General features: G+C 38.3%; 1 protein-coding gene across 1 annotated transcript in view; it reads left to right on the forward strand.

The window, feature by feature from the left end:
* LOC134527873 (synaptic vesicle glycoprotein 2B-like) overlaps positions 1-27086 on the forward strand; it is a 75730-nt gene that overhangs the window by 19358 nt on the left and 29286 nt on the right. Inside the window, exons 2-4 of the mRNA XM_063360857.1 lie at positions 17165-17326; positions 23247-23409; positions 24262-24383. Of these exons, the coding sequence (XP_063216927.1) occupies positions 17165-17326; positions 23247-23409; positions 24262-24383 (447 nt within the window). The remainder of the gene's footprint in view (positions 1-17164; positions 17327-23246; positions 23410-24261; positions 24384-27086) is intronic.

Consider the following 27086-nt stretch of genomic DNA (forward strand, 5'->3'; position numbering starts at 1 on the left):
AAGTTAAATTTCACCATGTAAAAAATTGCTCAGAAATATTTTTACATCTATTAAGATAAAGTGTTTCATTTTTTGTAAGTAAAGTATAGAAGATAAAATAACAAATTAACATTCCCTGGGTTACATAATTTTAGACTATACTGTGGAAATTTTCGTATTTTTTTTTTCTTCCGTATTTGCTTAAATTGCAGCCATAAGTTTATTTCAACATGGTAGTTGTTTTTTTTGACAGCACATTTGGTATCGCGCGTGTGAAGAAACTTTATTCATTTTTCTCAACTACTATACAAACTATCATACCCACGTTTTTGCTCGTGGACATAAAATAAGTTACGACTGAATTTAAACAGCATTTAGGACGGGCTTAATAGCTACCTTAAGTCTCTGCTGGTCGATATGTCACAAAATTAATTTAAATACAAAGAAAATTCTGTTAGTTATGCTTATGTAATATGCGTGGTATTGCCTTTTATTACGCTTATTTTAATTTGAGCAATTAATTATTTCATTGGTGGTATAACACGGAAAAATTAAACTGTGAAATAAATAATCGAATTTGTTTGAATTTCAAAATATTATATTTTGTAAGGTTTTCTTTAAGCTTCAATGATATTAAAACCACAAAGACGTCGATTCTGAATTGTTCACTGTAAAATTATATAGAATTTCACAAGAATAAAGCTTGATAACTCATATTTTACATTAACATTTCACTTTTGACACAGCAATTATTATGTTACTTAGACAAGCAAGTTGTTATGTCAACAAGGTCGAATCAAGAAACATATTTTTACATGATTTTTATAATTTTTTTTAATCTTTGTAAATTTAAAGTTGTGCGGCAGCTGTATATATGGGTAGAAATACGCATGTTGCTGTCAATTTAACCAAATACTGAAAATACATAAAAATGTAAGCCATTGATTCTAAAAGAATTAAACCAGCAGAATATATTTTTTATGCTATTCTAGTACACTTCACTTGCTAAAAATATTGTAAGTTATGTGTCGTCAATTGATACAAACATTCTGCCTAACTCCCGACTAAATAAGATTAATTTTTTCCTTGACTGACTAATTTATAAACGTAGTAACGTAATATTACTATTAAAAGTTTTCAAGAGAAATTGCGTTTGATTTAACTAAAGATTCTTTTGATATGTACTTAATCGTAAAATAACCCGCATTTACTTAATTGAGAAAGACCACGTCTACAGTAATAAATATGTTCATTCTTAATAGTTAAAATTACCAACAAATTATATATTTTTTATATTTAATTAAATGTAAGTATTATTATATTTTTCATTACTCCTCAATCTTTTTGAGAAATTGTAATAAACAAAAAATATTTTTTTCATGTTATAACCAAGAAACAAGTTAACATCATAAAATAAAATCGTAAGTGAAAGAAAACCACCACGCATTTTCATTAAACAGGTTTACAGTTCCTATCAACTGTTTGTTTGAAAATCCTTCATATGGACATTCATTTCCTTGTACATGTTACTCAGTTACACATTTAATATACAGTTATATATGTTTTGAATAATTTGTGTTTTATGTTTATTTTAACAGCAATTTTAAAAAAATTCTTTAGTCCTAACTTGTATAAAACAACAGAACAAACAGGCAGAAATATGTATAAATGTTTACAAAGCAATTCGATAAAGAAATACAATCATTATAAACAAATTTCGTTAAGGTTAAGTAAAAGTCTTTAACATTAAATAGTATTGATATTTTTTGTCTTTTTTCGTTTTTAATTATAATGATTATTGTTTTCATTGGTGTTTTTGTTTTCTTTTTTTACTATATTAGAACGTAAGATATAAGATTATTTTAAAATCGTAAAGGTCCTAATACCGTTAGTTTTTGGTTTTTTTTTCAGCCTTTTACTGATGCTATTAAGTTGTTTTCTAAGGAGAAGTACATACAAAATTAATGCATTGATAAGATTTCAAACATGTCTTTTGATTTGACACCATGCACTTTAGCGTTGCGCTGCAGAAAAATATAACCTAAACTTTGAGAAGCTACCTATTAAATATAATAAATTTTTTAAAATCACAAATTAAAGTGGTGATTCTTTAATATTAAGTTGACAAAGTATATTTCAGATTAGTTTCGCTATGACAAAGTTTAATTTTCCACACTAATGTTTTTGGTACGTTCTTCGATGTCCACAAACTCGAACATATACGGGTACATGCTGCTACACGCGCGATTGCACCATATTGACAGCTTAAGCCTGCGAGTAAAGCAATAAAGAAGAACTTTATTTCACAGCATTCAACAGTACTCATACATAAATATCGCAGGCTTTCACGGCCTTTGTCTGGAGTTGATTGGTTTCTGGGTTGTAGCCGCGTCGAAGGTGAGGATATCACCGACGTTTCGGTCGACTTTGCAGTCTCCATCACCAGGGAGCAGGTCTTGTCTCCTGACAATGATTAGACTACCGGGGAGTCAGTCTAGGATGTTTCTCCAGGGGGAAGCCCGGTGGACGTGGCCGAGTGCTGTAAGTTTCCTCGGGGTATTCCTGACTTCACTGCTCATCTCACCACCCCTTATCCACTACAATTACTCTGATGATTACAATCATTTGTTTTAATAAATAGATTTTAACTTAAATTACTTTTTGCATAAAACAGATATAACCAAGGCAAGAATCGGTGAAATTTAGCAATAAGGTAATAACTAATTTTAAAATGATATTTGGATTTCTTTATTAAATTAAGATTAATAATTATGGATTTTTAATATGGGGGTCAAGAATACCGACAAGTTCGAGGATGCAACAATAGCAGAGGATCAGTGGTCCAGGAGTCACCATGGGGAAAATATATAATATGTTTTCAGTTTTACAATCACTGGTGTCGAATCGAGCACTCCGAAGATCATTATGTCACATTTAAAATTAAAATTGTTATTAAAATTTTAGTTAAATAAGAATTTTTGATAGTAATAATACACTTCCAAGATTATGGGCGAGATGTTATTATCATAATGGTGGAATAAATAATTTCGGAACTCTATAAGATCTAAGATAGAGTAGTCGAAGAATACCGAAAGTTAATGAGAACAAAATATCATCTGTGATGTCATAATCAAAGATGGCAATGGCGGAATCCAAGACAGACTGCTGTTTAAGTCAAGGTAATGGTGGCTAGGGCCAATGTCAAATGTCAATATCATCCCAGATGGGCCAACATGATTCACAATCAAAGATGGCGGATATCAGCTATCGGATCCAAACCGAAAATCCAGGCACTGGACTCACTATTATGTATGTATTACCCTCCAATTTTGAATGAAGAATATCTAGGCGCAAAATTATTTAATCACTTTACTAGCACTACATATTGATAAAAAGGCATTTAGGAATTTATTCCGACACTAAACGACTACATATAGAGCGTGATGAATCTTCATATCGGTAAACAGAACGAATTTGATAAGTGCTGTCCAATTAGCAGGATGCCGCATGATAACCTGGAAAGAAGAACCGGCGGAACAGTAGCGGATCCAGAGGGGGGGGGGGGGGGGGCTAAGGGGCTCAAGCCCCCTCCAAAAGCATCTAGGTCCTCTATTGTTTTAGTGTTTGCCTTGATAAAGCCTAGCCTCAGCTGGGTTAAGCCCCTCCCAAACCAAAATCATGGATCCGCTACTGCGGTGGAAGGATATCTGGTAGTTATAATTCTGCCAACAGATGGCCCACGGAGTGACACCAGCGTTTCCCAAGTATTTCCCGAACCAAATAAGAGGAAGGGGGAGTGTACGTGACCAGCATCCTGTCTCCTCACCTATTGGACTGCCACATCGTCCATCGAGCCTCCATGACTATCGGTTCTATACCTTGTTTTTAATGTTTCTACCTCGGCAATTGGTCAGCCTCATTTCTCACCGAACTGCCCCTTCCCATCAGGTTGCCTCCTTGCCCATCGTGATTCTTAAAGTTCCATTGGGATTACTAATTTTTTATCAGACCTTCACCTCATTCCAATCTGAGTCTAGGCTATCCTTATTTCTGCTATCCATAGTTTATGGAATCACTCCAGGCAAATACTGGGGTGGTTCGTTATGACATGTGCAATGGTCTATTTATTTCCCAACTGTCTCCATGTCCATTGGGCCTTCACCTAGTTCATCGGGATGTCTTCTAGTCCAACAGGACTACACCTAATTTTCTGAGATGCCTCTTCTTATTGGACCTTAGTCTTTCGGGTCTCGACCTCAAACATTGGGAAGCCTTCTCTTCCATTGGGTCTTCCCCCTCGCATTCGGGCTGCCTAATCATCCATCGGGCCTTCATCTCGTCCCTCTGGATGCTCCATGTCCAACAGTCCTCTACATAATCTACTGATCTGCATCCTAATCATTTGTCAAGTACCACTTCCATTGAGCCTTAACCTCATTCAACGGGATGCCTACTCATACATCCGGCTCCCAGATCATTCATCAGACTGCTTTGCCTATTGAGTCTCTACAAGGTTTATAATATATCTAATCCATCGTGAAGCCTTATGTTTCATCGGGCCTCTACCTGGCCATCAGGATACCTCGTCGACCATCATACCTCTAAAACTTCTAATTAGTTTAATCATATTCATTGGTCTCTCACCTTGTTCATTAGAGTAACTCCTCGTCAATTCGTCTTTCACCTCATCCATCGATGTTTCCTTCTCATCCATCGGTCCTCATCTAGGACATCCTTGTACATCAGACTGTACCGAAAAACAGCATTTGCCTCGGCAGCAATTCACCTTTGGCTTTCTACCGGTTAATTTTTGTAGGCCATCCATAAGCCCAAATGTCTTTTTTAATTAACTTAACTCATCTACCTCTTTCATATTTCGGGTCGGTCCGGACAGCTAGTGCGTGGCCATTTCAATCAGCGCTGGGAGTTCCCAAACAAGACTCGCTCCCATCGCTTGCGGGCTGTCAGCTTCACATAGCTCTCGTTTCGCATCACGTACGAGATAGGCTTGTCTATGCCTCCTCAGCGCCTGCAGTCTGGTCTCCCGCTAGTATTTCGCTGGTGCCCAGCATACCTAATCAGTTCTCTTGTCTTATTTGTCCCACGATGGGTCACGCTCATTGGATAACGTATCATGCTATCTTTGCAAGCGCACACAGTTTCCCTCGCACCCCCCCCCCCAATTAAATTTAATGCTGTGTCTACACGAACCATGGCTTCACCCAAGAACCTCTGAACATCCCTCCTTCCCCGCTGTAGTCTATGACTTTAACTGAAGCCATGCGCCATCTCTTGGCAATGTTTAGAACTATCATTGGTAACTCCTGGGTATTTTCACCAGTTGGCGACACCTCCTGGAGTCCTGTATGCTGTGCTACTAGCTTAGAGCACCCAACTATTGGCGCGAGCCAGCGGCAACCTCGCGAACCAAGTTGCACAGCAGCGGTTTGTTTTAATTTTCTTGTAGGGCCTACCCATGCTGTACAACTGACCAATCATAAAGTGTTTTTCCCGCCGGTATGTCCTACTAGCTCCGCCTATTTTGTTCTCTCCCCTCCCTTCTGGTCTCGAAACCCTGAGGCGCAGTTCGTTTTGGGTACTTGTGATTTTTGCTATCATCGAGTCTTGGCTCAACGACCGCCACGACTACTATTCGTCATCTACCGCGACGAAGTTGCGCGACCCATCGACTCGGAAATATGTAGTTACCTAAAGAAAGGGTGTTATACTAACTCACTTTACAATCTGTAGTAGTATTAAAAGTCGTCACCATGTCGCGTGCGGTAGTGCGTTTTGGATCGGCTCCTGTGGTGCTCCGATCCCCATCTATGGAGTAAATCTTCTGGATCGTGCCCACTTTTGTGGTAAGTGTTCTCTCTCCCTCTCTATCTCTCACTAAGATTTCACTACCCTCCCCATATTAAAATTAACCTCTGATCCTTCCAGTTCAATTATTTTTCCTTTTTATACCACTGTGTGACCTTCTGTTTCACATTGGGTTCCATGTCAAGAACGGAAATCGTTTCCACTCCAGTCCAAGGACCAGTTTTCAGACGAACCCCTACTCTCCGCTAGTGCCATCCCCGGTGCTTCCGTCGTGTACTGGCTGGCAGGATGAGTAGATAAAAAAATATGAAATGTAAAAAATATTATCTCTAGACTCTTTAAAAAACGAAAATAATCAACAGATTACCACAGAGCGAAGACCTTTCATAATGGACCTTTTAGGATCTTAAGAAATTATAAAAATAGACAAATATACGTCTGTAATATTATACATTAAGAGCCTTGACTTAATTTAGTATCATGAAAATATTGCATAATGTATTTTTACAACTAACAGGCCGGCCTGAGATAAATTATTATGTAAAATTGATAAAATTATAATTCTGTTCTGTAAAAATGAATTGTCGACTGTTACAAATTTATCATCCATTAATAGTGATTGCCTAGTTCAAACCATAACAAAAATTAACCTGTTTTTTATCTGATATATCTTTGTATGCTTTATTATGGTGACAACGAAACTAGATCAGTAAATTAGATCCTGATATCCAGTGTTTTATTAAGTGTGCTTTTGCCGATCCACATTTACACTCAACTTGAGTGGTGTGTGTGCTAAATTTATATGCTCCTTTAGATCTCCTCCTCTGGATAAGTTACTGTTTCTGCTGAGCACTTTTCAAAACCTCTCCAAGGGGGTTGCATATAAGATGACTTTGCTTATATTTAATGAAAGGAGATGAAAGCGTAGTTGCATCTGGTAGCAGAGCGTGGTTACATCTGGTACCACTTAGTGTGGTTCATCGCATTTATCATGTTTCACCTTCGTTTACTCGGGTTACCTTTTGTTATCACAAATCTTGTAAGATTTTTTTTCTATCTAATTTCATGTAAACTGATTGCCAGCGCACCATCGTAAATCGCAGGAGACGTGAATTCTTATATTATCTATCCAAGTAGACACCACGAAAAAAAAAAGGTGTTTCGCCCAGCTTGCTATCGGTTTTTCCCAGCATACAGTGTTTTGTTAAGGCTCATTTCTATTATTTCTATAGCTTAGCAGTGCCGTGTTTGACACACTTGAATTGACTTTTTGAATCTTGACTAAAAAGGGAGCAGCCATTTTGACAAGGCTGTCAAATCTGCGTACCTAAATTTTCCGCCGTCTAACGCCACGTCTTTTGCCTTGCGCGATGCCAGCACACCATTATCTTTGGGCGTCGTCAGCCCTGGGCGAGCTATCAGCCGCCACCCCTCCCCCCTCCTGCAATGACCTGGCGTGCAGTCGCCAGAGGAACGGAAGTGGCGCGTCTTATCACCACACGTAAACGGTAGCCTACATTTCACGTAGTTTCGGTTCCCTACCACTTTAGTGCAACTTCGGATTTCTCTCAAAAATTTAAATTAAAAAAATCGGAGGGTTAGGTTAGGTTAGGTCAGTCACAACATGCTTGTTTTCATTGGAAACTTCTGAATTAGCGGCTGAAGTGGCGTTAATACCAAAAGGCAAAACTTCGGAAATCTTCGGAAATTCTTGCAGGGAACCGAAACTACGTGAGTTGTAGGCTTCCCACACGTAAATAGACCACCCTTCCCCCCTCCTCTTGGTGGTCGGTGACCTGCGACACCCACCTGGTCTACGACGTTAGTCCTTGTTGATAAACTCATGTCAGCTGCTAGCTGTAGCCAACACACGAGCCCTGTGTTAAGGCAATTTACCATGTTTCCTTGAGTAATATTAACCTAATAGTGTGAGAAATAATGAATACATTATCAAATTTTGATTGTTGAAAATTTGTAACTTCAAATAATTTTAGTAATAATAGTTATAAAATAAATAAAACGAAATAACTTCCCTAATTTCTTTATTTATGTGGAAGGACATTTACTCTTAAGCATATAAGATTAAAATAAAGTGTTTTATACTTAGTATTTAAATTTTGTAGATTTTAAGTATACAGTAAACATTAATGCATAAAGGTAGCACATAATATCAAAATACAGTGTCTCATAAAATAAAAATAAAACAAATTTAATATTTTACGATTATTTTTTTTTAACTACATGGAATTTAAGTGTATGCTAAACAGTATTGTTATAAAAGAACATATACTTATAATAATAAAATTAAGAATTCTTTTTTATTCAGATAATTAAGTAAATAACAATTTATTTCACGCCCTATGTTTATAGTTTAGTCTATTTTCTCTTAAGTACATAACATTCAGAGAAAATGTTTTGTAAATTATATCTAAAAAAAATCACTTGACATTTAAAGAAGTATCTATATTTTTTTTTATTAAGAACTTGATTGAGACTAAAGGGACTCTACACATTACTCCAATAGATGCAACATAAAATAATTATTATAATAATACAGTATTATTCCCATCAACTTTTGTTCTTTACAATGGTACAAAAATACATGTGATTTAATTATGATACTATACATTTTTTAAATAAGCACCTATCGATGTGTCTAGCTTTGTTTTGATAATTTTGTGAGTGCTGAAATTGGTGTAATCACACTTGCCTTTCCTGAAAAGGTTCTTAAATCAATTTATGTATGTGTAGGTCATGTTTTCAACACATTCCCTAGGCTAGCACAATCTTGGTGACACTCAAAATATTTTATGAATTTTCGTTCACATCGAACTTTATATCTACTATTAAGCAACAAATTTAATTTTCTCATTTGGATGATCAAATATTAATTTTTTTAGTGATCATCTTTATTGACTTTGTTCATTTCACTAATGTTGACACAGTTTTGATCGTCATTTTCTTTCTCTCTCCTATGTTTTTAAGGTAGCTCAGCGAAGCCTCTTTAATCGCAAAAGTTTATTTTAACCTAATTTTCAATTTATTATTTGACTGTCTGTATTTATTTTGATAACAAACGATAACGTTCAATGTGTAAAATTATTATGTAAAATTTAATTGCGGTATTACCAAGTCAATAATTTACAAAGTAAACAACTAATATATTTTTTTAGGAATTGAATGTTTCCTGTTCATGCATTTAGTAGTGAATTTTAAGTTTAAATTGTGGCAATTTATATTAATTTCTCATTTTTAAATTTAAATTTAAAACATATTTAAAAAATAAAAATTAAATATTGATGTACACAAAATCTGAGCACTATAGCTGGTACATCTAGGTACATAAAAACAGTTTTTCTTTCGCACTCGCCCCAAAGTTCGTAATTTGTTTTTTATAATTAACATGACCTTTTTATATAGTTTAGAGCCTTGTGACTTCCAGACGGCAAACTAGTTTTTATTTTTGTGTGTTCTAAAGTAGAACTTAGGTCACACTAGCCACAGTGCAGCACTAAATTGGTCACTGAGCCAAAACGCGCCATGATCCGGGTCCTCTGAGTGAAATATCTCATGACCACTTGAGTGTTCTTTGGGTTCCAGTCCCACCACTCACATTTGGACGACCTCTGTTCAAATCCCTTTTCAGGCAGTGTAAAACCTAAATGCCTACCATGGAAGCTCCGATTGCTCAATTAAGTAAATTCAACCATTTTAGATTTATAATGTGGTTCATTTTAGGTTTATAATTTTTATATAACTATTTAAATTTGAGTGCTAAGAGTAATTGATTTACGTTTATTTTTTACAGAAACATTTAAGTAGTAAATATTAAACTTACTATTTTCTAAATATCAGAGTCGTTTTAGCGGAAACTCCTACACCTTTTTTACAAATTTTTTTTTCTTCTAAATTTATCATTCTAGAAATTGTAGTTGTTCTTTTGGGTTTCAAACCCAATCTAGCTTTCGGGAATTTCCCGCTTAGGCCTCACTGTTCCAGCCCGTTGGGCTGATCACCCTTCAGAGCATGGACAATAGGATCCTATGCTAAGCTAATAAGTCTCATTCTGGGACCGAGGTTTCGCTTCGCTTTTGAGCAAGCGTCAAATTTATTCCGTTCTGTCCATAGACTGATTGAGCGGGCCAAGCCCCAATGCCTTCGGCTTCTTGTGAAAAGACATTTTGTACAGGGGTTTTCATTCCCATTTCAGTTTTAAGTTACATGGGTATACAATCCACATTTTTCACTGAGATTCCTAGGACAGAGCTCCAGATTTTCCTCAGTGTGTTTCGGCCTTCCTCATAGTGCCCATTTGGAGAATTTACACCATGTCCAACATCTGAGAACAACATTCTTAGAGTTCCTTATTCACCAAAGAGTTTTTTTTAACAATCTATAATACAGATATCTCAATTTTAACTTTTATCATTACATGAAAGTTTATGCAAATTTATCAGGGTAGTTACCTCAGGAGTCTGACCTATTATCTACCCTGTGCTACGTCATCAGTGGGGGAGATTGTACCGAAAATCAGCATTTGCCTCGGCACCAATTCACCTTTGGCTTTATACCGGTTAATTTTTGTAGACCATCCATTGGCCCAAATGTATTTTTAAATTAACTTAACTCATCTACCTCTTTCATATTTCGGGTCGGTCCGGACAGCTAGTGCGTCGCCATTTCCATCAGGGCTGGGAGTTTCCAAGCAAGACTCGCTCCCATCGCTTGCGGGCTGTCAGCTTCATGTAGCTCTCGTTTCGCCTCACGTACGAAATAGACTTGTCTATGCCTCCTCAGCGCCTGCAGTCTGGTCTCCTGCTAATATTTCGCTGGTGCCCAACATACCTAATCAGTTCTCTTGTCTTTTTTGTCCCACGATGGGTCACGCTCGTTGGATAACGTATCGTGCTGTCTTTGCAAGCGCACGCAGTTTCCCTCACCCCCCCCCCCCCCGCCCAATTAAAGTTTCATGCTGAGTCTACATGAACCATTGCTCCGCCCAAGAACCTCTGAACATCCCTCCTTCCCCGCTGTATTCTATGCCTTTAACTGAAGCCGTGCGTCATCTCTTGGAAATGTTTAGAACTATCATTGGTAACTCCTGGGTTTGCTCACCAGGTGGCGACACCTCCTGGAGTCCTGTATGCTGTGCTACTAGCTTAGAGCACCCAACTAGTATCGCGAGCCAGCGGCAGCCTCGTGAACCAAGTTGCACAGCAGCGGTTTGTTTTAATTTTCTTGTAGGGCCTACCCAGGCTGTACAACTGACCAATCATAAAGTGTTTCTCCCCCCGGTAAGTTTTACTAGCTCCGCCTATTTTGTTTCTCTCCCCTCCCTTCTGGTCTCGACACCCTGGGGCGCAGTTCCTTTTGGGTACTTGTGATTTTTGCTATCATCGAGTCTTGGCTCAACATCCGCCACTACTACTAATCGTCTTCTTTCGCGACGAAGTTCCGCGACCCATCGACTCGGAAATATGTAGTTACCTAAAGTAAGGGTGTTATACTAACTCACTTTACAATCTGTAGTAGTATTAAAAGTCGTCACCATGTCGCGTGCGGTAGTGCGTTTTGGATCGGCTCCTGTGGTGCTCCGATCCCCATCTATGGAGTAAATCTTCTGGATCGTGCCCACTTTTGTGGTAAGTGTTCTCTCTCCCTCTCTATCTCTCACTAAGATTTCACTACCCTCCCCATATTAAAATTAACCTCTGATCCTTCCAGTTAAATTATTTTTCCTTTTTCTACCACTGTGTGACCTTCTGTTTCACTTTGGGTTCCATGTCAAGAACGGAAATCGTTTCCACTCCAGTCCAAGGACCAGTTTTCGGACGGACCCCTACTCTCCGCCAGTGCCATCCCCGGTGCTTCCGTCGTGTACTGGCTGGCAGGATGAGTAGATAAAAAAATATGAAATGTAAACAATATTATCTCTAGACTCTTTAAAAAACGAAAATAATCAACAGATTGCCACAGAGCGAAGACCTTTCATAATGGACCTTTTAGGATCATAAGAAATTATAAAAATAGACAAATATACATCTGTAATATTATACAGTTAGAGCCTTGACTTTATTTAGTATCATGTAAATATTGCATAATGTATTTTCACAACTAACAGGCCGGCCTGAGATAAATTATTATGTAAAATTGATAAAATTATAATTCTGTTCTGTAAAAATGAATTGTCAAATGTTACAAATTAAGCATCCATAAATAGTGATTGCCTAGTTCTAACCATAACAAAAATTAACCTGTTTTTTATCTGATATATCTTTGTATGCTTTATTATGGTGACAACGAAACTAGATCAGTAAATTAGATCCTGATATCCAGTGTTTTAATTTAGTGTGCTTTTGCCGATCCACATTTACACTCAACTTGAGGTGTGTGTGTGCTAAATTTATGTGATTCTTCATACCTCCTTCTCTGGATAAGTTACTGTTTTTGCTGAGCACGTTTCAAAACCTATCCAAGGGGGTTGTATATAAGATGCCTTTGTTTATATTAAATAAATGGAGATCAAAGCGTAGTTACAAGGCCTCTAAATTAACCATTAGTCATACTGCTCTTCCATCGAGCCTTCACCTTGTCTATCGACTGTCTCATCCATGGGCCTTTACCTTGTTCAATGGGTTTCTTCCTCATTCATCGGAGCTTCACCTGATCTATCAGGCTGCTTTCTCATTTGTAAGACTTCCACTTCGTTCATTGTGAAACCCTTCTTCCTCCTTAATTGGAAGAGGGGTTGCGTCCCCGACTCACTCTGGGCGCGAAGGGAAAAAATAAATATTAAAAAGCTAAACAATATAAATTCCCCACACCACTGCCCAGGGGTCAGGCCAAAAACTTCAAAGGATATAAAAGCAGAGTAACCATTAAACAAACAAGAGGCAAGACTTTGGACGTATGTTAGTAAAAAATAGAAATTTGCAAAAATAGTATTTACTATACATAACCATACAAGCTTAGTTACAAAAGCTGACGTTAATAATGGCAGCATCTTATCCCCATTTGCGATACTAACAATAACCTTTAAAAAAATGTAAAAATATAAATACTGATAACAACAAGTATAAAAATATATATAAGGGCGTGAGGCGTGGCCACTATAAAATATCAAAATTTACTGACTGCCCTAATACCAAAAATCAAAAAAGACAATCAATACATATATATAAAAATTCTACAATAATAAAACTGAAGTACAAAAAAATTTATTTAAATAAAGTTCTTAAACTCTCAATCAACGGTTTAGTCTTTCTTCAGATGTTCGTTGCTAAAGACTTGCCAAAAAACAAAGTTAATATCCTAGGCGTGCGCTGGCTTCCTGACCTTCCTCACCAACTCCAGAGTCTAATGCCACGCCGGGCCATAGGTACGAATTCACAAAGGCGTGAACGATGATCAAAAAAAAATTATCTTATTTTTAAGGGAAATGTCGCAAAAACTCTTCACGTAACATAACTATGTTACCACAGAAGTATTTATCATCTACTTCAAACAAAGTCTTACTTCTTTATTAACTTGCCAATGATTTCATAAAAACGTAGAATGGCCGCACCAACCAACATCAGGCTGCGCATGTAGTCCAATACCGATCGCATACTTTTAATAATACTGCACAAGCTGATTATAATAGCTAAAGCCAACTTTAAGTATGCAAATTCCGAAGACAAAGTCTCGAAAACAAATTGCAAAATGTTCGTTTCTTCCAAACAGGCAAACGGGCGACCTTTTTAAAAAAATCCCACACTGGAACAACGTGTGAAACAAATGGGCCTCTTCACCAAACAGGCTAATAAAAGTTCCGTCCAAATAAAATTTAGTATGGGAAAATACACAGTTCACTAGGTTTGCCAAAAACCAGTGCAGCACCACGTGGGTAAAAATCAAAATTGCGGCCTCTCTTTACCTTGATTTCTTCTGTATCACAGGGCAATCCATTGCCCTGCCACCCAGCGTGGATCCTCCATCCCAATACTCTTCGTCGCCCGTTGCCGTCCGGCACACCAGTCCACACCGTCACATAGCTCTGTCCTCCACGGTCGCTGGCCACCCACTTCCTGCGGCCCCAGCTGATTTCCCATTCCCGGCAAGCCGAATGTCTGACGTCATCAGCCAACCGCCGGGCGCTCGCCAAGTGGTAATTACGTGAAACACAATCGATATTCTTAAGCTTATAATCCATAACTACCAAAAGGCGTATAACTAAATAACAGAAACAAATATAATTAAAAAATTACAGATAAATTAACAATAATTAAAAAAGGCATAAAAATACGTAAAATAAAAAACCATATAAAATTTAGAGACCAGCAACAAAATAAATTACAAGTAAAAATGTGGCCCTGCCGGCCACAATTGGGGTTTCAATCCATCCATCGAGGCTTTCTCTCCATTGGGCCTTTCCCCTCGTACATCAGGCGGCCTCCTTGTACATCGCACTTGCACATTGACCATCGGGCTTTCTTCTCGTCCATTTGGCTTATATAACATAGATCAGGCTGCCTCCATGTCATTCATGTCTCTATCTCGTCTATTTATTGGGCCATCTACTTTTTAGTCTGTAATCCACCTCATCCATTGAGACTTCACCTCTTCCATTGTTATGCTTCAACTTCGTCCATAATGATGCTTTCTCTAGCATCTTGCTATCACCTCATCCATTTGGCTTCCTTCACATTTATCAGTCCTCTACATCATCTATTAGGCTTTTTCATTACTATCGAACTTCCATCACTTCCATTGACCTCAACCTCCTCTATCGGACCTTCACCTCATTAATCGCAATGCCTCCTCATCCATCAGGCTCTCAGCTCGTCCACCGATCTGCCTCGTCTAATAGGTCTCTACCTTGTTTATCATAAATCAATTGTGTCCAGTGGGGAATCTGCGGACAACAGAAGATGCGATTGAAACCTTTATGGGGGTTCCGACTGCCGAGCCCTGGTTTCTGGGTCCCAAAGGCCCCTTATAGGGAATGAGGAAAGGCCCATGGCAATGGTAAGGACTGATAATGCCACTGGCGTGAATGGGGGCACCCAGGCCGAAAGGGCTGTAAACCGTCTGAGCTCTGTCCAACAGTCGGGGAAGGTACCAAGGCAACTCCGAGGCCCTCCTGCTTCTTTACACAGTCTAGATGATTAGTTACAGCCATGGCTTCATGTTCGCCGTCGGAGGAGTCTGGGCACGTCCGGGCACATCTGGGCCTTAATCGGCTGTAAGCCCACCAGGCCGAAGTACGATTGGTCAGAGGATCATCAAGGATATGAGATGGATCCAGTGGAGTGGCTCTGATACATGACTGTTAGGTTAGCTGTTGGCGAACAGACTATGCCCATTAAAGACACTGAAGTTGGTAGTAAGATGGGAACGATACTGAAAGTGAAAGAATCCCTGTTGATGTTACCTCTAAGGCCCTGGATTTGATTGGGTAGGACCCATACTTGGTGGGGGTGCTCCGATCGCTTAGAGCAGACTCTAAGGGTTCCCTAGGTCTTTAACAAGTCGACATTGTGAGCGACGACACAGCTACAGTACTAGCCTGGATAGCCAGGAGAGGTTGGATAGGCATCCACCGGACCACGGGTTAACTGGGTGTTTTGAGGAGTCCCAGTGTGATGTGGTAGATCGGGGTATGCATCATCAGTACTGATAAGGTAATAAGGCTAAGAACACAGCCAACTGTCTGGTTAGCTGAGTGTGGCGGAGGGCCATAGTGGTGACCATGCTGGGATGGGTAGCCCTAGCCTCTGGTCATAGCTAAAGCTTTAACCCCTTTTCCGATTCGTGTATATGACATTTTCTGTATCCTTGCCTATGGGAGCCCCAGGCCGGTAGGGCTAATGCTAAGAGGGCTAGGTTAACAAACAAAGGAGGAGCAATTCCTTAAGACACTACAAATTTGTGTCCATTGGGCAGCTTCCTTTTTCATCAGACCTCCCAATCACCTTTAGGCTGCCTCCTCATCCATTGTGCCGCTAAAATTTCCATTAGGATACCTCCTCATTCATTGGGTGTTCACCTTGTTCATTCCACTGTTTTTTTGTTTTTTTGGGTATTCACTTCATTCATCGGACTGCATCCTCGTCAAACAGACCTTTACCTGGTTTTATGTGCTGCCTCCTCTTCCATCGGACCTTAACCTAGTCATCGGGTTGCCGCATCTATCTCTGCCTCGTTCATTAGGCCTTTACCTTGTCCATCGGGCAGATCCCTTTTCCATTAGCCCTCCCCCTCTCTATGAGGCTGAATTATTGTTTATGAGTCCTTGAACACTTTCATTAGCCTCATTCCTCGTCCATCGGGCCTTCACATAGATGATCGGTCTTCCAGCTCAACCACTGTGACTGTATCTCATATTTTGGGAATTCCTCCTTATTTACCAATGCTCTACATCATAGATTGGGCTGCCTCCTAATCTATTGGGCCTGTAACACTTCCATTGGGCTCATTCCTCAATCATCTGGCCTTTACTTTTTATTTGGACTGCTTTCTCGTCCATCGGGTTTCCACTTCTTCCATCAGGCATCTATATTTTCCATTTGGCTGCCTGCTTATTCATCAGTACTCTACTTCTTTTATCGGACTGCTTCCTCGTTAATCAGGCCCCCAAATTAACCATCAGGTCTCTGCCTTCCATTTGGCTTTATTCTGGTCCTTCGGTTTTCATCTCGTCCATTGGTCTACCTACAGGTATTTGGGGCCTTCACCTTGTCAATCGAGTCTCTACCACATTCTTCTGGTAGCCGCCTCATGAATTCTGGGACACTTGCTGCTCGATTTATTGTCTCATTGGCTTAGCACGACTGTATTTGTATCATCTGATTTTTCTGCCACTATTCTCAGTGCTGCCACATGGATCATTAAAAACACACTTCATTTTTAAAATGTTTGTGTTACTCAAATTACCGCACATAGATTAAAGTGATTAGAAGCATTCACACAAAACTTGCTTTTGTGAGTGCTATATTTCATGTATGATTTAGTAAATTATTTTTCAAAGCTTTAACAAAACAGGATTATGATAGAAAAATAAAATGTTTTTAGTTCTGTTTTATTTAGCTGATACACATTTCAGTTATCCATTATAATCACAAGCATAAACATTTTAACTGAAATATTACAAATTATTTATATCTATTTTTTTCTGTGAATACCAGTTGCAGAATATTAATATAGCCTATATATAATTTACAGTTTTCAAAACCTTAAAAAAATCCAAAAATGCTATTGCCAGCTCAGGATAGAATATGTTAAGAAGAAGCACTTACAACAGTGCCAACATAAATATTTAAATTGAACATTACTTATTGTTTTAATGTTAGGAAAATGGTCTTCGGGCACACTGTTGCAGGCCACGGCAGATTCCACCGGCTGCTCCTGGTGTGCTGCGGTATGGCACTCGCCTCCGTCATAGCGGTCACCATCAACACCTCGTATGTGATGCCTTCCGTCGGCTGCGAGTTCCTGATGACCTCCCACGAGAAGGGCCTGCTCAACTCCATGGTCTACATAGGTCAGTATCTGCGATCCTGAGTGCAGTCTACTGCATGGAGGTATTGGTATGAAGTGGGCGTCTGTTCTAAAGTTAAAGTTTCGATAATTGGCAATTGATTAGCAAAACACATCTATTCTGCACAAAGGCCGATTTTTGAAATTTTTTAATAGATTGAGGAAATCGCTAGGTATAATCGTAAAAATTTATTCCCGAAGCGCGTACTGTTAGAACATAGATGTTAATAATAAATCAGCAAGGAATAAATGTTTAAATTCACTAAAAAAATCAAATATTTTGCTGTCCTGTTTTTTCTTCTCTTTTTGACTTCAAAGGCTGCAAACACCAACTACCTAACTTTTTACTTACACGATCCGTTGTTTCCACCCTCCTTGGGTAGGACTCGGCTACAGGAACTGCACAGGTAGCGATGCGCTCCTGGCGGTACATGCTTTGTTCCTGCGAGTCGTGTATTCAAACATCGTGGCACATATTCATGCCAATATCTGCAACCCTTGGCAGTGCATGACGGTTGCCATAAGAGGCAAACAAAAGGCAGAGGACAGTAAATGGTAAACGTTTGGAAATGTTACTGGTAGCCATTCTCTGTTAACATTCACTGTTGCTTCATCCTTTAAGTAATTCAGTAGACAATTTTAGTGTCACTATGGTGAGTCGTGCATTCACTATGTTGAATGTGTATGAATAACAATCAACTGGTTTAACTAACATTTATTTGCTAAGCAAACTTACATATAATGTAAGTTTGTTTACCTGGATAAAGCATTTAGTTTGTGAAAATAATGTTAAAATAACCAACCTTAAATGGCACATCGCGAATTCTCGCCAATCAGAAAACTTGATTATAAACTTGTAACATACATCCCAGTCCAAACGTTATTTAAAAAATATTGACATAACTCCTTCAAATTAACAAAATAATTAAATAAATATTTAAAAATTTTATTAACTTCTTGCATGGAAATTAAAAAAAAGATTTTAAGCACTATTCAGATAAGCTAGAACATACTTTATTCGCAATAGCCTAAAATATATATTCTGCGAGCTTCTTTTAAATGTGTGACAAACGTTCAGTGTCAATGGAACCTAAAAGCGTCCTATGATAATTTTCTGGCTTAATTCGGGATTATGAAAATACACGTAAGACGCCAACAGTATACATGCCTATTACTAGATCAAGGCAACATTATATATATATATACACCCAAAACGAGGTGTCTCGCCGAAGTAATACGTATGCTCACTTTGTTCCATCGCGCATGAAGGATTTATGTCGTTTATTTTCACACCGTTTGGCGGTCCGAGACGCCCCAGTGGCGCCCAGGGCTGTTGGAGGTACCAGCGACACGTCGCGCTCGTGGTTCGGTCCAACAGATCTCAAGTTCATGAGCTCCTAATCGTAAGTCAAGTAGTTCGGATGCCACCGTAATCTTTAAATTTCCTTGAATTTAGCTTCTTTTCACCTGCCATTTAGAATATATTTTCTAATGGTAAAATTTTTGTGTTAGAAAATTTTGAAAATGAGATTATAGAAGCAATTGTATTTTTTTCATTGATTGCTCGTCTGTGGAAACTTGGGGAAAAAAAACCTTTTAGAGGGTGACCCGCGACGCAATTATTTCGGTTTTTTTTAATTTGGTTTTTCTGATTGTTTACAAATAACAACAAAAAGTAGTAGGCTAATCTATATATCAAGCAAAAAAAATTGTTACAGAACACAAATTGTCAATGATTGAATAGTGAAGCACTGGGGTTAAATTGTGTTGTGTTAAAAATGAAAGGTAAGAAAGATGCCTTACGAATACAAACATAACACTGATGCACGCCACTCTCCGCTCGTCCCCGCCACCAGCACCGCCGCCAATGCTATTAATTCTAGGCCAACGTTTACCTAATTGCCTTTAAGTCTAATTTTGATTTGATTTTAACTACAGCTTTGCCTAATAGGATTGTAGTATCTCTTCATCATCCTCGCATAAAACCTGGATTTCTGCTAGGGATTTGTGACGCAGTTTCCCAAATCACTACACCCAAACCGTTGTCGATTTATATACTTTAATTCATTGGAAACACGCTCGTATTCTTTTCTACCAGAGTTTCCGTTCATCATTTTTAGTTCAGCGTCAATATGCCTTCCCTTGGCAAAATCTAAGGTCAGGTTTTTGGTGATTCTCTCTAAAGATAAAATAATTGTGTCATTTTAAAATGGCAAGGTCAAAAGAAGTTCACAAACTTCGTCACTAATGTCCAGCTTAATTCCCATTTCTTCTAAATCTCTTACAAACTTATTAATCATTTTAAAGGGTTCATTTATGTCAGCGCCTACTTTGCACATGAGACTGAGTAACTATATTCTAACATACAATTTTAATAGAGAACTTTTCCATTCAAAATGTTTCTCAACCTCTTTATTTTTGTTATCTTTAAAAGATTTGTGCAATGGGAGCGCATGACTTGATGTAAGTTTTTGGACATACGCCATTGCTAAGAACTTTTTCTGTTGAAGAAAAACTAATAAATAAAATAAATAAAAATACACAAGAAAGACAAAAAACACACAAAATTAAGCAAACAATTGCTGTTGTCAACAAGAATATAAACACCACGAATCTGCCGCCTGATAACTCAAGGCCATCAAAACTCTGAAATCCGACCATACCATTGTAATCCTCCCAGCCGATAAGGTTGTGCTACAGTCATACTTGACAAATCAGACTATGAGCAAAAAATTACTGATTTGATTACCACAGATCAATATACAAAACTGGTAAAAGATCCCATAGCCAGCATTGAAAGAAAAGTGTACCAAACTCTAAAAAAAACATCAGAATCACATCCCAGAAAAAACTAGATCAAAACTGACACCACACAGCAGTAAAGCACCCCACATTTACGGTCTTCCAAAGATTCATAAACCCGACATGCCTCTGCGCCCGATCATCAGTTGTTGTAATTCCCCATGCCAGAAACTATCAAAATATCTCCTGAAAATTGTTGAGCCACTAGCAGGACAGACAGATACATTTGTCAAAGATTCTAATCATTTTATTTCTATAGTCAAAACACTGAAAATAGAAAACAACGATACCCTGGTGAGTTTTGATGTCCAAAGCCTCTTCACTAATGTGCCAGTAGCCGAAACACTCAGCATTGTCAAGGCCAAATTGGAAGCTGATCCAACCCTAAAGGACAGAACTATAATACCAATCCCATCCATCATGGAAATGATCACCCTCTGTGTCACCACAACATATTTCCAGATCAAGGATATTTTCTACAAACAGACCGATGGCATGGCAATGGGCTCTTCTCTTTCACCATTTATGTCCAATATATTTATGGAAAACGTTGAGCAGGAAGCACTTAGCAAAAGTAATAGCCCTCCTAAAATCTGGCTCCGTTATGTGGATGACACCTTCACTGTCTGGCAACATGGATCTGAAACTTTGGAGGAATTTGTGAACCACCTCAACTCTCTGAGACCATCAATAAAATTCACATATGAAAAAGAAACCAAAGGTAGCATTCCTTTCCTGGATGTACTAGTCAGCAGAAAAAACAACAGCCTGGAAACTAAAGTATACAGGAAACCTACGCACACAGGCCAATACCTTAATTTTGCATCCAACCATCCCAAAACAACAAAAACTGGCATAATTCACACACTAACCAACCGTGCTGAGATTATTTGTTCTAATGAGAAATCTATTGCGGTTGAACACAATCGTATAAAAAAAGAACTCATAGCCAATGGTTACCCTGTCAACACCATCAAACAGCATATGAAATCCAACAAAACACTCAAATCCACAGAAACTGAGAAACCTGCAGGAACCCTAGTTATTCCGTATGTTCAAGGGCTTTCAGAAAAAATAAGACGCCTGGGAAACAAATATGGACTTCAAGCAGCATTCCGTTCTAAATCTACTATTAAAAGTATTGTTACCAAGGTGAAACCAGCCACAGAAAAATTACAAACTCACAACTGTGTGTATCAGATCCCCTGTGAATGTGGCCACATGTACATAGGTGAAACTGGCAGAGCTCTATCCACCCGAATCAAAGAACACAAAAACAACTGCAAGAAGGGTGAAACCCTAAAATCCAGACAGATGTAGCCCTTTCTCTGATAAATACCCTCATTTTCCAGCCTCTTCTCAGTCGCACCTGTGTTTCCGTACCATGTGCGTCTCTGCCTGAGGACGGGAACAGATAGCAGTTCCCGAAACGTCGCTTGTTTCTGTTTTGGTAAAACTATTGTATTTTTTTGTCTTTTTGTTTTGTCGTGTTTTTGTCTCGTTTCAACTGTTGTGCTGAATTATTTTGGTTTCAATATTTTTGTGTTGTCATCATTTGTGTGTTTTTTGTTCACTTAGTACTTTTTTCTTTGTTTTTTCTTTGTTTGTTGACCATATTTCTGTTTCGGAATATGTTGTGGTGTTTATATTCTTGTTGACAACAGCAATCGTTTGCTTAATTTTGTGTGTTTTTTGTCTTTCTTGTGTATTTTTATTTATTTTATTTATTAGTTTTTCTCCAACAGAAAAAAATCTTAGCAATGGCGTATGTCCAAAAACTTACATCAAGTCTCTTTATTTTTCGCAGGCTATCTTGACATCTTATTGTACTCAGTGTGGCGATCAGTGATACGCTTCTCTAAGATGGATCTTGCCGTGGTATTATTTAGCAAGCAGTTCATATTGTTCCTGTGGCTACGAGAACTTCGCCTTTTCTATAATTTAACCAAGAGAACATTTTTGCACCATTTTTCATCAATAAACTTTTAAATCAAATTTAAAAATTTTACACTTTAATGCTGAAAATAGTTTTGTGAAGATGCATAATATTCTCTTGCATAGCTTTTACTTTTCTATTTTTTAAACATCAATACTTACACGTCTAGCAGACTCTTAACATTTAACACATTTAATGTATAGGTATCTGGGACTATATCTTGATTTAATTTACTTCATGTAAGATAGTCCATTTTATTAAGTATTTATCTATATCATATTTACTCACCCATTTTGTGTTTATTATGGCAGTCTTTTCTCATTAGTAAGACACTAAATTAAACACACTCATCCTTCCTTTTTCCACATACTATGAGTAGGTAGTAAATTTTGGCCGGAGCTGGCCGAGGTGCTGGTGCCGATGTCCGCCATCTTCGATTGTGATGTCACGGTGGCCATTTTTTGTCGAATTTCCTCAAAATTTCTCAAAAATGACTCAAAATTCCTAGAAATGTCCCTATTTTGAGGAAAAAAAATTCAATTTTAAGGAAACATTTTCCGTTGTATTTCCCATAAAACGACAGAGAATTGAAATGTTCCTATTGAGTCTTAAATCCTCATTTACAAGCCTCTAATAAACCTCGGTATGAGAGCTTTGACCTTGAAATTTACATCGACAACTATCATTGCAATTTTTGTTATGGCCGTCATATTTAAAATCCGCAAACATTAAGCTAGAAAGTCAGGATATATTTTCCCAAATTTATAGGTTAATATTTATAACATTCAAAATGGTGGCTGTACCGAAAATTGCAATGAGTGCAGTTGAGTTCAAGGTCAAGTTCAAAGCATCAGTCCAGAGGCTTATTCGAAGCTTTTAAATGGGGAATTTAAGCATCATTGGGGACATTTGAAGCCTCTGACATTTTTGGAGAATAAAACTGGAAATTTTTCCTCGAAATGGGAGTTATTATTTTAAAATAGGAAAATTTCTAAGAATTTAAGTCAAATTTGAGGAACTTTAATGATATTTGACACCAAAAATGGTCGCCGTGACATTACAATCCAAGTTTGCGGACATTAGCACCACAGCCAATTCCGGCCAATATGTACTGCTACTATGCAAGAACAGGATATGGTAGCTGCAACAAAGCGACGTGACCCTAGTATCATGTGTGTATGTGCAGGCATGATCTGTAGCTCGCACCTTTGGGGGTTCCTGGCGGACACGCGCGGCAGGAAGCCCATCATCCTGGCCGGCTTCCTCATGGACACTGTGTGCACCATCAGCTCCAGCTTCACGCATTCCTACTGGCTCTACCTGCTGCTGCGCTTTCTCAATGGCTTCGCGTGAGTCTCAGTTTCGTCCTCCCAGTCCACTCTCTGCTCACTGTGCTCGGTATGGTACTGTGGCAGAGGTCAGTTCTAAAGCACCGAGTCGGGACTCATCTCACTGTGGTCTTGGGCATATGATCCCCCTCTTCCTCGTAAACCAAACCAAGCGGACTATTAATGCTATCTCGTTGAATCAGACACTTATATTTGAACCAGTTACAGCCATATTGTGACCAGACTACTGAATGCTACTTGTAACACAGTCAAGCATGTTTGAAACACATTGCAAACCAGGCAGTTCAGTGTTTTGCCTGAAACGCAGATATTTCATTGCAAATTAAACATTATAATCACATGCCATCATATGCCAATCACTTTGCATACGCAAATGGGCATTAATTTTTTTCGGGTTCAGGTGAAGATATTGTAACCCACTTGACAATTAAACCACAAGGATTCTTTAAATGAATAAACTAGCCAGTGGTTTTTTCTTAGTTTAAATTATTTTAATCTCTTTTACGTGCAAAAGTTATCACTTTCTTTCTCTGTCTCTCTAAACTCAAATACTTTCTGATTTAAAAAATACGTAACAAAAACAATTTTGTCAGAGGTTCCAAAAACAAAATTTTTATATTATAGTGATTGGCACTGCAGAGAGACCCAGGCTTTAAGGCCTATATGTATATTGTATGTTGACAGTGCAAGTTGAGTTCGGTGTAGTCAACACTCACTTAACCAATGGCAAAATGCCCCTCCCCCCTGACTTGTCCAGTCGACGCATCTGCTGCATGTTTGCGACAGTAACCTCGCTTTGTGGGAGCTACCTTACAGCGGTTCATCTGTAGTGTGTTTGCGTGTTTGTTGCAGCATCAACGCGACGGCCGCCATCAACTACGCCTACCTGGGGGAGTTCCACCCCGCCTCGACTCGCACCCAGGCCATCATGTGGTGCGGAGTGTTCGTGTCGCTGGCCAGCATCCTGCTGCCAGGTATCTCTCTCTCCTGGCTGGCTCATTGACCTGCTGCTATATCATCTGTGTGCTGCACTTCCTGGAGTCCAGAGTGACTTCTGGCACGAGCGAGGTCATTCAAGGGAGACATCCAGCACACGAGATGTAGGAGGCGAGGATATGGTAGTTACATACCAGCATTTACCTGGAGTAAAATCCCACGTAATGCGTGTCCACTCATGCATCCCTGTACCATCTAGCTTTTGGCGATAAACCATTATTATCTCTCTCCTGTCATTTAAGTTTTTTTTTCTTTAGAACTATGACCGATATAAAATATTTGGTTTGAAATGATTAGGTTTACCAGAACCTGTGGTCTCGGATGTCATGATATGTGACCTAAATTTATGCCCTTCGTTTGGTATTTGAAGTCAACAGCTAAAAAAATAAATAAATTTCTTAATGCTTCAAATTAATAAACAGATACGTCGTTGGTAAACATTTATTTACTGTATTTACGTTAAGATAAGAAAATTAGTGACGTACCTTTCTTAAATCCAATAGAAAGTGCAATAATTCAAAATGTGATAAGTTAATTTAGCAAAATTTATCATTCGAAAATTGCATTTAAAACCATATTAAAAAAATATATATGTATGTTTAAATAATCTACATGTTTATTCAACTGTTCTAAAGCAGTTGCTTAGAGCCAAACGAGTCTTAAGTCCAACGTTAGCGATTTTGTTACTTAAAAGTTCATCCTCTGTCTTATCTTAGCATCGCAACTCACTTTTTTTTTTCATCGAAACCATTAAGTGTGAAATATAAATGCCTAATTCCAAAGCTTATTTTGAACAATAAAAGTTTTAGTCCAGTTACAATGTAATGTACCAGTGTTGGCTACAAAAAAGAAACGACAACGTTACAAAGAAGTTAATCTTTATAACCTCCTGCCAGCCATACACGCATTAGGTTGATAGAAACCACAGAATCATTGAAAGAGAAAATTTTTACTACCGGGTAAGCTGCCCATTTGGGAATTAGAGTCATTTGGTTTTGAGAAACAAAATGGTGACAATGACTTGCATTGTTAGACTTTAATAAGATAAGAAAGAAAAAAAGAGTAAGGAAGGTCAGGAGTTTTCAAACGGATACGACTCATACACAGTCAGTCGTCAACAAACTCTCAACAGAAAGTGTTTCGCAAGCGGCCGTGAAAACGTGTGCCTAATCTCTTCATGCTCGCGCCGTGTTATCGCTCACAGAATAGAAGCAAATAAACAAGTGAGCACGGGCCCTGGATACGAGGCGTTGCTACACGCTGGTAGTATCACTGGGGCTTATTGAAATAAGTTGTTTACATGCATGTAAGAAAAAGGTGGCGCAATGGAACAATCAAATTTAAAGCATTTTAATCGACAAACGCTATTGCTGGTTTTTAATGTATGTCATAGAGAAACAACAAATATGGAAAAAAATATTGAAAATTAAAAAAAATTAAAAAAATACATAATTAGCCGATGTCAAACGTATGAATGCATAAACAGCACAACAGCACTGAGAATTCAGTGGAAGTAATTAGTCACATAAAATATTGGGCTCACAATGACGAGGCAATTGTAACAAGAGCAGAAGAAACGGACACTTGGACATCACAGCGACAAAACGATCGGAACCAACGATGACACAAAAAACAGATATTTTGGACAACACAATGATGACGGCAAACGCTGTTTCTCATGGGAAACCTAGTGTGATCGTCTGTTCTACATCAATCCTCTCCATTGCAAGAATCATTCAAAAACATATAATTTGTTCAAGTGTAATACTACGGTATTATCAGACTAACTGAAACTGTTTATTATTGTTTTACGTTCGAGGTTAATACCGCTTCCCGATACTTTCGGCAGTGTTTTGTTTTGTTCCACGCATGGCGGCGCGCGCATCTCGTGCTGTATCGTCATGACAACTGCTAAAATAAATAATCGCGCGGCGTTCGGAACAGCTTTAACGAGCCTATGCTTGATTGATATTGACATTTCATTGGCTTCATTAAAAAGGACGCTAACGTGTCGCGGCCGTGATTGGCCCTTTTCAATTAACAATTTAATTTCGGCAAGAGAGAAGAGAGAGAGTGGAAAATGACGCCATTTAGTGCGTGTGGTAGTGTATTCCCTCTGGGAATATTTCGTTCGTGGCGATGCTAATTTCGGCGTTATTGATCTGGAAATTACGTCAAAATACTGGGCAATATTAATTGACGCCCTGTAATTGAATGCAGAATAATCGCATTCAATTCACGTGAGTGACGAAGTATTTTACGAACGATATTAAGCATCTATAGTTAAGGTATGGTCTGCATCATCGCTATATATTAAAATTGGCGTAAATTTTACCGTCAACATACGCGAACTATAATTATATAAACTTTGGATTATCATAAAATTAGTAGAACATTGACTTTCGGCGATTAACAGCAAATTTACTCACATTGGCACACACTATATGTACACAAGTCCAGAAGTCTTTTGGTTAGGCGTTTCATGCTCGAGCAAGCCGGAGCAAAACCCCAAAACTTTTACTCAGTGAACAATTTCAGGAACTTTATTTATTTTGTATTTTATTCAAGAGTCAGGTTATCTACGACATCCCATAGACTTTATTTAATATTTGCTTGTTTGGTTATTATTTCCATGACTCGAGGTTTCTCATTATGATTAAAACAATAAAATAAGTTTTTTG

Source organism: Bacillus rossius, chromosome 1, assembly GCF_032445375.1.
Source record: "Bacillus rossius redtenbacheri isolate Brsri chromosome 1, Brsri_v3, whole genome shotgun sequence".
Taxonomy (NCBI): Eukaryota; Metazoa; Arthropoda; class Insecta; order Phasmatodea; family Bacillidae; genus Bacillus; species Bacillus rossius.